The sequence below is a fragment of the Protomyctophum parallelum genome (genome assembly GCF_964188405.1).
Source record: "Protomyctophum parallelum genome assembly, chromosome: 17".
Taxonomy (NCBI): domain Eukaryota; kingdom Metazoa; phylum Chordata; class Actinopteri; order Myctophiformes; family Myctophidae; genus Protomyctophum; species Protomyctophum parallelum.
In genome coordinates, this window is record NC_139719.1 from 12,787,217 (window position 1) to 12,800,161 (window position 12,945).

At 42.7% G+C, this 12,945-nt stretch overlaps 2 protein-coding genes across 2 annotated transcripts; both read right to left on the reverse strand.

Annotated features, from left to right (window-relative positions):
• Positions 1 to 4,537: 4,537 nt before the first annotated feature.
• On the reverse strand, positions 4,538 to 6,289 carry LOC310874322 (NAD-dependent malic enzyme, mitochondrial-like; the record flags this gene model as incomplete). The annotated part of the gene is made up of 1 exon (XM_083787085.1): positions 4,538 to 6,289. The coding sequence occupies one exon, from the start codon at positions 6,287 to 6,289 to the stop codon at positions 4,538 to 4,540; it is 1,752 nt and encodes a 583-aa protein (XP_083643211.1).
• A 1,788-nt stretch (positions 6,290 to 8,077) lies between these two features.
• On the reverse strand, positions 8,078 to 12,672 carry LOC310874856 (proton channel OTOP3-like). Its single transcript, XM_083787754.1, has 7 exons — positions 12,074 to 12,672; positions 11,840 to 11,976; positions 10,618 to 10,676; positions 9,590 to 9,723; positions 8,756 to 9,453; positions 8,497 to 8,664; positions 8,078 to 8,390 (listed from the first exon to the last, which is right to left on the reverse strand). Exons 1-7 carry the CDS (start codon positions 12,438 to 12,440, stop codon positions 8,220 to 8,222), a joined length of 1,734 nt encoding a protein of 577 aa, XP_083643880.1. The 5' UTR covers positions 12,441 to 12,672; the 3' UTR covers positions 8,078 to 8,219.
• Positions 12,673 to 12,945: the final 273 nt, after the last annotated feature.

Below are 12,945 nucleotides of genomic sequence, written 5' to 3' on the forward strand. Positions count from 1 at the left end.
GTCGCTTTATACCTCCCACACTGTATGCTGTACGCACTTGAGCCATATGTCAAATTGACCGGAAAAATCGGGAATCGTGTGCTTGTATTTTGTTAAGAGAAATGTTGTATAGTTTAATTGATATGAATTTATTAGTGAATTAAATTTCCCCATTGACATGAATGGGAAAAGGCAAAAAATCACATTCAAGTATTTTTTCCTCGGAGACTGTAATCACTATAGTTACAAAACTTTTAGGGATATTTCTTAATTATGACTAAAATTAATTAAAATTATAATTTTATAGGTCGGCCTCATGGTGGCGCTATAACAGCCCACTTTACCTTTTGGCTTATAACTCTTGAACCGTAGGTCGTAAAATCAAAATTATTTTTTCCCTGGATTCCTTGGGTCATGACGCATCTCCCCATATAGGCCACGCCCATTTCCGCCATGATGGATTTTCCGCCATTTTGAATTTTGTCCAAAACAAACTTTTTGCTTTTCCTCCTACATATTTTGTCCAAATCTCACAGAAATCGGCACACATGATCTCTGGACATATCCGATTAAAACACCAGATGCAGAATTTTGGTAGTACGTATCGTTCGGCCGTAATCGTCTTCCGAAGTTAGTAGGAGGGGCCTATATCACAAAAATGCCATAAATCACGAACGGAATGTCCAATCCATCCCAAATTTGAATCACATGTCCGGGGTGGTTCAATCAACCAAGTTCTAAAAGCAATTCCATTTTCATCCATAGGGGGCGCCGCAAACGCGAGAAATGTAACCGTTTGTCGCAAAAACATGAATTTCGGGGGTTAAATCCCCTCCGAATTACTTACGCATGATCTAAGGCGTGACTTGAAATTGTAATTGGCTGGCAATACTAGTGGGAGGGGCATATGTAAGCCACTGCGGCAACCACACTCTGCAATTTTTTAAAATTGCGAATTTTCTAGTGTTATTTGTTAGTGTGGTCTTTATTAGTAGTCTTTATTTTGACGCTTTATACCTCCCACACTGTACGCTGTACGCACTTGAGCCATATGTCAAATTGACCGGAAAAATCGGGAATCGTGTGCTTGTATTTTGTTAAGAGAAATGTTGTATAGTTTAATTGATATGAATTTATTAGTGAATAAAATTTTCCCATTGACATGAATGGGAAAAGGCAAAAATTCACATTCAAGTATTTGTTCCTCGGAGACTGTAATCACTACAGTTACAAAACTTTTAGGGATAATTCAACATTATCCCTAAAATTATTTAACACTAAAATTTTATCGGTCGGCCTCATGGTGGCGCTATAACAGCCCACTTTACCTTTTGGCTTATAACTCTTGAACCGTAGGTCGTAAAATCAAAATTATTCTTTCCCTGGATTCCTTGGGTCATGACGCATCTCCCCATATAGGCCACGCCCATTTCCGCCATGATAGATTTTCCGCCATTTTGAATTTTGTCCAAAACACACTTTTTGCTTTTCCTCCTACAGATTTTGTCCAAATCTCACAGAAATCGGCACACGTGATCTCTGGACCCATCCAATTAAAACTGAGCCGCAGAATTTTGAAAGTGCGTATCGTTCGGCCGCAATCGTCTTCCGAAGTTAGTAGGAGGGGCCTATATCACAAAAAATGCCATAAATCACGAACGGAATGTCCAATCCATCCCAAATTTCAATCACATGTCCGGGGTGGTTCAATCAACCAAGTTCTAAAAGCAATTCCATTTTCATCCATAGGGGGCACCGCAGAAGCGAGAAATGTAACCGTTTGTCGCAAAAACATGAATTTCGGGGGTTAAATCCCCTCCGAATGACTTACGCATGATGTAAGGCGTGACTTGAAATTGTAATTGGCTGGCAATACTAGTGGGAGGGGCATATGTAAGCCACTGCGGCAACCACACTCTGCAATTTTTTAAAATTGCGAATTTTCTAGTTCTTTTTGTTTTGGCTCAGCCAGGGCCCCATGACTGACCAACCCTTCTGGCATCTGCCAGAATTGCCAGACTGTCCAATCCGGGCCTCATCCTAAATGATGACGTAATGCCAATCAGTCAGAGGGTGGTTGGTTGTCATGGTTACACTTATTACCTGTCAGTGGGTGATGGCACTCAGGTGCGCGACAGGGGAAAGGCAACACAGTTTTGGACCATGTGTGGTCATGGTGGCGTTCAGTGTTTTTGGTTTGCAAGTTTGTACTTAAGTTTACGTTACGAGTGCTGGAAAGAACGTGGATGATAAATGAACCGGTTGACATCCAAAACAGCTATAGACATTGAAAATCTGCATGTGTCAAACTTTTTGTCAACCCAGTTGCCCCTTCTGTATAGTCTACACTAGGTACAGGCTGTACATATTTGTTTATACAATGTATAATTTAGATTAATATATATATTTTTTTCATGCCAGGCCCATCATCATCATCATCACCCCACGCTGACCTGACCCAATGCCCTCACAGCAGCTGGCTCACAGTGCCATGGCAGCTGGATATGACTAGTACAGTACTGCAACTCCTGCTTTTGGACACCGATTCCAACATAATGAATTATGTTGCTGCTGGTAAGTTAATGAATGAATGAATGAATGCCTTGCAGACTCAGGGTCCATAGAAAAACATACAAAACACAAAATACAATATACATCCAATAAATAAAAACAGTCCAATGTTAGAAAGGCATTTGTTATAAATAAAGGCTTTTAAGCCAATGTCTTCTAAGGTATCTATTCTAGTGCTTTTGACAGAGTTATTTATACTGACGATAATGCTATTCACAGACTCATCCAAGCGACACATGAATCTATGCATTAAGTTCTGGAGAACAGCTTGAAAAGTATTGACTGTTGCAGCCACAAACATTTCACTTGCACTGCACCATCTAGGCTTTTTGAGTAAAATTCTCATGGCATCATTATAGCTACTTGAAGTTTCTGAATACTTGCTTTTTTGTAGTTTGACCACAAGTGGGCAGTGTAGAGTGGTGTACAGTAAGCTCTAAGTAGAGTAATCTTAACTGCTTCTGAACTGTGCATACATCCTACGGCACTGTCTGTGAATATCATAACTGTCTGTCCATGACTATGTTGCCATGGTAAATAAATGTCTTTGTTTATAACCGATGTAGGAATTAGATTAGGTTATAGGGTTCACAATGAATTAACCCATTAAGACCTGTAACCCATCTGTCACCTTAGCTTTTAACCACTTTAACCAGCTTTATTTTAAACTTTAGCTCAAAAATAGAAGATAAACAAGCTCTTATCTGCTATTTTTTTTTAATTGTGAAAACGTGTTCAAATTTTTGAATATATATTCTTTCACAGCAAACGTTTTTAACTCATATATTTGCTTCTGGGGGGTCCCTGGAACAACATATTTTGAGATGTGTGTCTGCGCCATATCATTCTGGGGCTTCTTGACGTAAAAAAGTTTGAGAACAACTGACATACCGGTATAAACGGGTTTTTCAGAAAACTGTCTTTAGGACACATTTTGCCATCTAGTGACCAAAACATATTTCTTTTAAATGTGGAACATAGAATGGAAATAAAACGGTTATTTAAACCATTTGCCTTTCTGTGGGCAATGTGCCCACAGAAATGGTTGGTATTCACCCTTGCTTTGAGTTGCTTAGTTGATTGGATGATTGCACTCCCACAGTAATAAGGAAAAAACACATTATTCATTTTAAACTCAGTTTTAAACTCAGTTTTACTTTTAGGGAACCCTGTAGCGTGTGAAAGATCCATACACAGCCACAACCCAGCAGGTGCAAGTCTTTTTTTTAATCACTACCACTGGCCCACAGCAGCATCAATTATGCGTTCCTCATAATATGCAATATGCAGTTAGCCCTTGGTCAGTTAGCCTATTGGTCTGGTGAAGAATTGTCCTTCAGAATCCTCCATAAAGCCCGGTGCCTCACTCGCCTCCCGCATACATTATTTGTTTGACAACAGAGAGGAGCGTCTTCCTGTCGGCCTGCTCTACTCTGCTCCACAGCCATCTCCATTGCTTTATCATTCCTGAACCTAAGTGATAACAACATCCATACAAATGTGGTTGAATTGAATCACTCTTAAATCACTACAGAATGTTGACACCATTCAAAATTTAAATCTAAAACATATAACCAAGACTCACTTTCAAGAGGTCTAGCAGTGGGACGCTCAAGTGCTGCTGGCTGTGCATCTTCTGTGATGAATTTAGGCTTTTTCGGTTGTCCTAGGACTGAAGCTGCTCCATGTATCCGGCTTTGACTTCAACCACACTAACACTAACACACACACACACACACACACACACACACACACACGATTAACATAACGTATGCTATGTTATATTTCCCTATCCCCATATGAGAGCAAACTTTTCGTCCTGTGTAGCGAAACTTAAGTGTAGCGACCTCGTTTGTTCCTATTCCAACCTTTCACAGATGTAATGAGAGTATATGCCCATGGACCTACAAAGCAGTTTGTGTCGACTTGCTTGAAAGTAATGAAATGCGTGACGCAGTCGGGACCTGCAGACTATCACATTTCCAGTCTAGGTTTTAGGGTTGAAGTTGACGCCGGGCCAGTCATAGATGTCTGGAAGGAAAGAGTCATATTTGGTGTCCCAGACAGTAGAACGCACAAAGCTGTTCTTTTCCAAAGGCTCAGGGTAGTGGAATGCCATGCCCTGAGCATAGACATATTCCACCACCGTGACAGCCATCTGGACTGACACCTCTCTAATGTTGGACAGAGGAGGGTAGAGTCTGCCTTCTGCGAGTTCTTTATCCGTCACTTGCTCTGCCAAAGCCTTTGCTGCCTCCAAGAAGACAATGTCTTGGATATGTCTCACTCCGCTCAGGATCACGGCTAGCGCCATGCCCGGAAAGATGTACGCGTTATTCCCTTGACCGGGAGTGAAGACGCGACCGTCGCTCAGAGTCACCGGATAAAATGGACTGCCACTGGCAAACAGACACCTACCGTTGGTGAATGTGTAGGCATCCTCTGCAGTGCATTCAGCTTTGGTGGTGGGATTACTGAGGGCGAAGATGATTGGCTGTTCATTCAGGCTTCCCATGGCCTTGATGACATCGTGGGTGAACAATCGTCCAGCTCCTGACACCCCGATGATGGCGGTGGGCTTGATTGTGTTGACGGCATCTAGGAAGCTCTGAACGTTCCCTGGTGGACTGTCATGGACAAATGCTTCCTGGTTTCCATCGGTCTCCTGGGGTCTGTTTTTCACTAGTAGCCCGTGTTTGTCATACATCCAGATTTTCTCCCTGGCCTCAGCCTGGGTCATCCCCCTTTCCATCATTGCCATCACGATCAGGTTGGCGATGCCTAGGGCAGCTTCTCCAGCTCCCAGGAAAAGAACCCTGTGTTCAGTGATGGGTTTGCCAATTGCTCTCTGAGCTGCCAGCAGTCCAGCCAGGGCTACCGCTGCAGTGCCTTGAATGTCGTCATTGAAGGTGCAGTATTTCTCCTTGTACTTTCGCATTAAGCGAAATGCGTTGTGGTTCCCAAAGTCCTCAAACTGGATCAGCGTGTCCTGGCCATATTTGTCAACCACAGCCTCCATGAACTCGTCAATCAGGTCGTCGTACGCCCGAGAGCGGTCGCGCTTCTGGTACAAACCCATATATAACGGATCCCTCAGGAGGGTCTCGTTGTCTGTGCCAACATCTATCACCACCGGTAGACACCTCTCAGGTCTGATTCCAGCACAGGCCGTGTACAGGCACAACTTTCCAACGGGGATGCCCATTCCATACACGCCCAGGTCGCCTAAACCTAAGATACGCTCTCCGTCAGTTACCACTACTGCAGCAACATTGGTCTCTGGCCAGTTGTCTAGGATGGAGCGGACGTGTCCTTTGTCATGAATGGAGATGAACAAGCCTTTGGGCCTCCTGAAGATGTGTCCGTACTGTGTGCAGGCTAGTCCTACAGTGGGAGTGTAGACTATGGGCATCAGCTCCTCTATGTCATCCATTAACACTCTATAAAACAGCCTTTCGTTCCGTTCCTGGATGCCCATCAGGTAGATGTACTTTTCTAGTGGGTCTTTCATCTTCTTGAGGTTTCTCTGGAAGCGCATGGCCTGATTGTCCTGGGTCTCCACTTTGGGAGGCAGCAGCCCCTGCATCCCCAACATTTGTCGCTCCTGTAAAGTGAAGGCCATGCCTTTGTTGGTGCGAGGATTAAGCATAAGGGGTTTCCCTTTCTCTTTGGTGTGTGCCCATCTGTAAGCAGGGACGGGGGGTCTCAGGGACAGGGTTGGTCGTAGCCTGGACAACATGCTGGATAATCACTGTTCTGGTCTGGTTCAATATGGTTGTTTAACTGTCCTTTTAACTGCAACTTTATAGTTTAACATGCATCATTTCTTCAAGGTCTCAAAAGACAACTATTCGACCTCGACAGCACACACATCTATATGGAAAAATATATATACAAGAGGTTCGGACGCATGCCCTCAGATCTAGTCCACGGGCCCGGAATTCAGCCAATCATAACGCATGATGACACAAACACATCATTTTGCCTCATTTTAGATATGGAGATATCCGACATACAGCATGTAACTGACCTATCGAAGTCCAACGTCACAAACAAGGTTGATCTAGCTCCATACATGGAACCGGCAGAGACATCTAGTGCTGACATGCTAATGTAAAACTCCATATCTGGATTATATAGCTGACTTATTGTGACATCAGTGGTAGAGACATTCGCGAGTATCCAGCCAAGTACTATATTAAAGGGACACTTTTTTTTTTAATGAGGTTTGGGAGACAACTTCAGGCTGGTTCTAGGTGTGGGTCTCAGAATTAATGGTGGAAGAGCCGATAACATAAGGTGAATTCACCGTACAATTATGTGAGGCATGAAAAATTAAAATAGATATGTAGCACTTGCTGTTGAGAGTGGGTGTTGCATATGTCAGCAGAAGGGCAGTGTATGAACACTGGATTTGACATTTAAAGCAGTGTTATATCCCACACTATGGCACAGTTGGCACACAATCATGATGACATAATACTAGAATATCATATTATGATATAGTTAATTAATTGGACACAGATGCATACCTGTGATGAATTTACACCTTTTCAGTGCTCCTCCGTCAGGTGAAGGTGGTGGTCCATCTTCTGTGATGCATTATGGTAACACATGTAATTGAAAATAGATTTGACAGACACAGTATTGTGTGTGAGTAGTGGAAGTGCAGAACTTGTAGCTGCACTTTAACAATTATTAATGGAATTTGTATTTATTACCAAAATCAGTTAATCCTACAACCTGCCTAAGTGATTATATAACATGCAATAGTGTGGGTTATCTTTGTTTTATTCTTTTCAAGTTTTAGACAATGTCAGTTATTTCACTAAAAACAGCCCCATCCAGGAACATCAAATCACACACATAGACACATTGATTGAATGGAAAGGTTAAAGCTAAAATACAGCCCGAAAAAAGGAACAAATTAGGGGAAAAAAATAAATGTCATTTTCTGACCATGTTTGACATGAAAACAACCAATCTTTTAGGCTGTTTTTAAATGTGCTTTATAAATAAAATTATCAAAATAAAAAGACAGAGGAAGATTTGTGCACACAGGTTTACATATGGCTTTCTTTGAGTGCTTTGCATCCGACAACCGTTTGAAACGGACAATCAGAGCAGCTGGCAGCAGAATTACTCCTTTTGCATCTTTTCTAAAAGGGAAACGAAACCTGGCTTATCCTGAAGTGAAACCTGACAGAAATGCATAAAGGCCACCCAGAGATCTATGAGAGCACACAAACATGATGAAAATGTTATAGGTTTTGTATTGAGTCTGACTAAAAATGTTAATAGCATTTTTAGATGGGCTGGGGAAAAAAATAAAATATTGTCTTGTAACATAAGAAGGCATACAATATATGCATAAGGAGAAGAGACTGGAGCAGCACGGACATTTAGAGCCTTTTATTTAGGTGCTGAGTATACAAAACGACTAACGTTTCGACCTTGCGGTCTTCATCAGAGTCATGGTAGACTCCCTTTCTACGCATACAATATATGATTCATAATAGTCTGTGAAGTATGACATACAGTTTGGTTTAGATTTTGTTACTGGGGCAAATGTGTGATTAATTAGAAGTCCTCAAAGTGGACTGTATTCAATGTTTGCCAAAGTCAGATGAGTGTCTTTTTCAAGTGTAACTGTGAAATATTCATTGTTTTTAGGCAGTAATGAGCAGCTCCATCAGAGCGCCTACAGAATGCATCCTATAGAAGACTCCTAGAGGTTGCCCCAGGTTTACCAGAACAAACCATGCTGTGAAACCAAAGTACTTCTTCCCCAGACCATTCTCAAACTGGGGATGGGCTCCAAATGCAGGTATGATCCACAGCTATAAGAAAAAAGGAACAGTGAGTGGTGTGTTACAGGCAGCAATAGAGATACCCTCTTATTCTGAGAAAGATAATATGGTGCTAAAATAGGATACAGTAGTTTACCATGAGATTTGAAAGGATCAGGAAAGCGCATATTTCTTGGGTTGCTTTCTTAGCCCGTGATGTTTTACCATCCCCTTCTTTTCCAGCAGGTGGTGCTGATGTGCTCCCCTCCATAAGTGAGATGTCAGTCTTTGCCTCTTGTATTTCTACAGGTGCCTTTTTCTTAGGCTTTGGAAGGAACAGTTGTTACTTTAGTAAATAAATAGCAGAAGTAGTCTTCAACTTATGCAGAGCAAACATACAGTAAGGGTCAACTTACGTTAAATATGCTTCTCCTTCCATTCCTCTTGGCAAGGCTCAGACTAGGGTGCCTGTGGAGACCACCGATGATGAAGATGTTTTGGAGCATCAGTTCCAGCAGGCTGAGGAGCGAGTAGGACAGGTCGAGACTCCCCAGGGTGTCGCTCGCTCCCACGGCCAGGGCCGCCACCACGGAGAAGTAGGACAGGGCTAGCTGGCCCAGGGCCGCGGCCACCAAAAGGATCACGTCCAGGCTACGGGTCGGGTTGTGGCCAGCCTCTTCGGCCCTCCTCTCCAGCTTGTGGACCAGGAGGCCGAGCACGCAACACAGAGACATGACGGGCATCACGGCCAAATGGTATCCGTAAAACAGCAGGAAGGCCGTTAGGCGACGCTCACGCTGGCTCACCCAAACTTGATAGAGGATGAAAATAGCCACTCCTGTTATGAAAACCAAGGCCCCAAGCAGAGGGCCAAATATGATCCCGCCTTTTTGGACGATGCGCAGCGTCAGCCTCTGAGAGGCGTGTTCAATGGCCCCGGGGCCATGAGGACACATCCTGCGCCCGACGTTCTTCCACATCACATAAAGCATACAGCCGGCCATCAGGTAGTATTCAATGTTGAAAGGATAGAGAATCTCATAGCCTTTCCTGAAGATGAGGCAGACTGCGTTTGCACGGCACTGGTTGAAACAAATGGTTGAATTTCCACCACCTGGAATTAAGATAACAGCAGTTTGTTTTACATGATAACAGTCAGGATGACATGAGATGAGTGAATGAATATCGGTTTTACCGGTACTTTAATTTAATGTTACAAAGGTACATTTGTGGTCGTGCAGCTATAGCACCTTCTGAATTGGATGTGTTGGTAAAATCGTCCCTGTTTTCCTTCTCCAACTCCATCTCTTGATGGATGGTGTCCTCGGTCACTGCATTCAGCCACAGAAGAAGATCTGCACACAGGGTCACCATGAGGCCTGACCTGTGGAGACCAGGTCACATACCATTAAACACCAGTGATAAAGTTGGATACACTGAGAACAGCCATGAGACCCAAGAGTGTTTCTTGTACATTCAGACTTATTATATAGATTTATTTTATTGATTGATTGAAATTTGTATTCACAGTATGTACAGTAGAATGTGTACATTTCAAACGAAATCACAAGTCAATAAAAAACTTCTACGAGGATAAAACCCTAAAAAGCACAAGTAAGTCTTGCTTACATCAAGGTCCTCATTTAAAGACATTGATACAAATATATACTTCTATGAAAAGAAAAGGAAATTATCATATATACAGTTTAAAGGTATATTCAGTGATTTCACTCAAAAAACCTTAGGTTTCGTTTTTGGCTGTGGGACCCAGCTTTTCGTCCAATCAGGATAGAGAGTCAAAAACGAAACCTAAGGTTTTTTGACCCCCAGGGGTTAACTGGGGACAGGGAGGAACTCCTTATAAGGCCAGCACACTCTATAGTAGGGAGGATTATCACAACAAAACAAAAAAATAAGTGATATTTGAATTAAGTGAAATCACTGAATATACCTTTAAGAAATGAAAAAAGTATGGAAAATGGTATGGAAAACATAGGCGGTGGAGGCGGGGACTTTTCTAATTGCAGCTGCCCCTACGTTCTCTTTGAGTGCGGTTTTGAATATATATTTTTGTGGGGCTTTTCTGCCTTTATTTGACTGTACCAAAGACTGACAGGGAATGGGGAGTGACAGACATGCAGCAGAGGTCGTCGGGATCGGGACTCAACTCAGATTAGCAGCCTAGGTGCCCACCCGGACGTCTACGCCAGCTGTCCGGGCCCACAGTAAAATACTTTATACCTAACAAAGTTATTTAATGAAAAGTAAATCGATATACCTGGTCATGATCTTGTGATTATGAATGCAGTCTTTGGAATGATCCCAGAGTAAATATGTCTACAAAAAGAAGAAAGTAGTAGCTAAATAAGACCACTCACAAACAAACAGTCACGGTGAGGTTATATGCAGCATGCCCAAGGTAATGAGAGCAGCAACACATTGACTTATTATTCTGTACAACCATAGCCCGCCTAACCTGGTTCTATTCTTTGCATGACAGACTTCCTCTCCAACAGACCACAGAAAGTATAGGTGTCAGAGGAATTATGTATTATCAACTTTACCATTACGGGGGTCCCATAAGGATGAGTTCTGTCCCCTGTATTGTGTTATATTATTAGTGCCAGCTTAAACATGGTTTGACAACCTCATATGTACATTAAAAGGATAAGCAACAGCTGAGTGATCTACAGAACCAGCAAAGCCCTGAGCTTTGTGATGATTCTCATCCTTTATTCACTCACAAGGTGATGAAATTGGAGAAGGATGGGGGAAGGATGTGGTACTAACTGGCAACCAAAAGTATTTCAGTAAGTAACCTACTGTATTCCAACAGTGTGGTAACAAAGTTGGCTTAGAAAATGAAGGGTGTTTATCTGGCATGCCTGACAAACTTTGCAATTCCATTAACCGCTGAAGGCCTCCGTTTCCGTTCTGTTTTAGTTTCTTGGTTGCCAGCTGGAGTCAGCTGTGTATTATACCATCACATCAGCAGCAGCAGCTGTGTTTGGGGGCTGATTATTGTTCATATTTGACATGATGAGCAACAGTGTTGATTTTGACAGCACATTTTGATTTTAGTCTTTAGTCATATTTTAGTCATCTGAAATGTTTTAGTGTTAGTCTAGTTTTAGTCGACTAAATATCATATGATTGGTTGGTTTTTGTTGACAAGAATGCATTTTGTCTGCCTTGATGGCATCGTAATGCCTGATTTTACACTTGGTTGCATGCTGAAAATAGCTGATCTACAAGCCTACAATGCGTCACAGCGCGATGCGTGGTGAGTTTGTAGATCAGCTATTTTGTAGATCAGCTATGTTGTGAGCTTGTAGATCAGCAATTTTGTCAGTGCTTTAGCTGCACCGATTGGCCGCCTGATGTATCTTACTTAGGACTTATGGCTTTCAGAGAAAGATTGTCACCCTATCTAGCTTAATTGGTCCATTTATCACTGAGTCAAATGACAATAACGACTACATGCATGAGATTGTAATTACCTGTAATCCCAGAAATGGAGCCTCAATGAACGGGATGATAACTTTGGCAGCAGGTGTGCACTGCCTCATAGTGATGAAATAACCAATTCTGAAGACATGCAGCAGCAGACTGAATGTAGCGAAAAGCATAAGAACCACTGTGAGCAAAAGAAGAGAACAGTTTAATATGGCCATCATAAATTATTTCTATCCTACTATATTTCATAATATTCTCAACAAATAGTAATAGCTCACCTGTGACAGTCACCCCCCCGGCATGGTGATCTTTATGTGGGGAGATCCCAGGTTGCTTCCTGGCCCAAAGCAGGTACCACAGCATCCAGACCACACTGCAGCTCATTAACAGCAGCAGAAAGATCTGGGGCTCCTGGTGCTTCAGACCCGTGGGGTTGAAAGCCTGGCCAGCCACCAACGCTGCCCCCAACAGCACCACGTTGAGACCCAGCAGTCCAGAGAGCAACCGGTGACCGCTAGGGGCCCAGACCAGTACCGGGTCAGGGTCCGGCGGCTCTTGAGCTTGAAATGTTGTTGAGTTAACTGGTTCATTGTGAGAAGAAGAAAGTTCCATGTCTGAGGTTCTGGAAGGAGGCTCTGGATTCATACTCGCTTCTCTCACTCACTCACTTTCTCTCTTCCCTTCCCCGTTCAGTTTCCAGACCTTTCTCTCGTATTTCCCTGTGTTATGTCATAGGAACACAGGACTGTGTTTCACCATGTTTCACCATGTGGCTCACAGTGGGACCGGATTGGAAATGATCAAGTCCTAACGCCACACTAAAACTTGACTAGGTGTGGCCACGGTCCCATACAGTGCAAACAATCATGACACACCTCTGGAATTTGGTTTGGTTTACACAGTTGAACTTTGTCTTATCATTAGTCTTAGTCATCATTAGTCTTGTTGGTGGTTGTGTTATATAGACACATACAGCACATACGGTGTATACTCGCCTGTGATCTCCGATTTGAAAGAAAAAAGCACATAATGTGTTGTTTGTACAGGTGGATGGAAACCATGCCATTGCAGGCTATAAATATGCTATCTTACCATGATTGTCTGGCTGATAATAATCGCTATAATAGTCATTAATAGAAATTAACAAAAC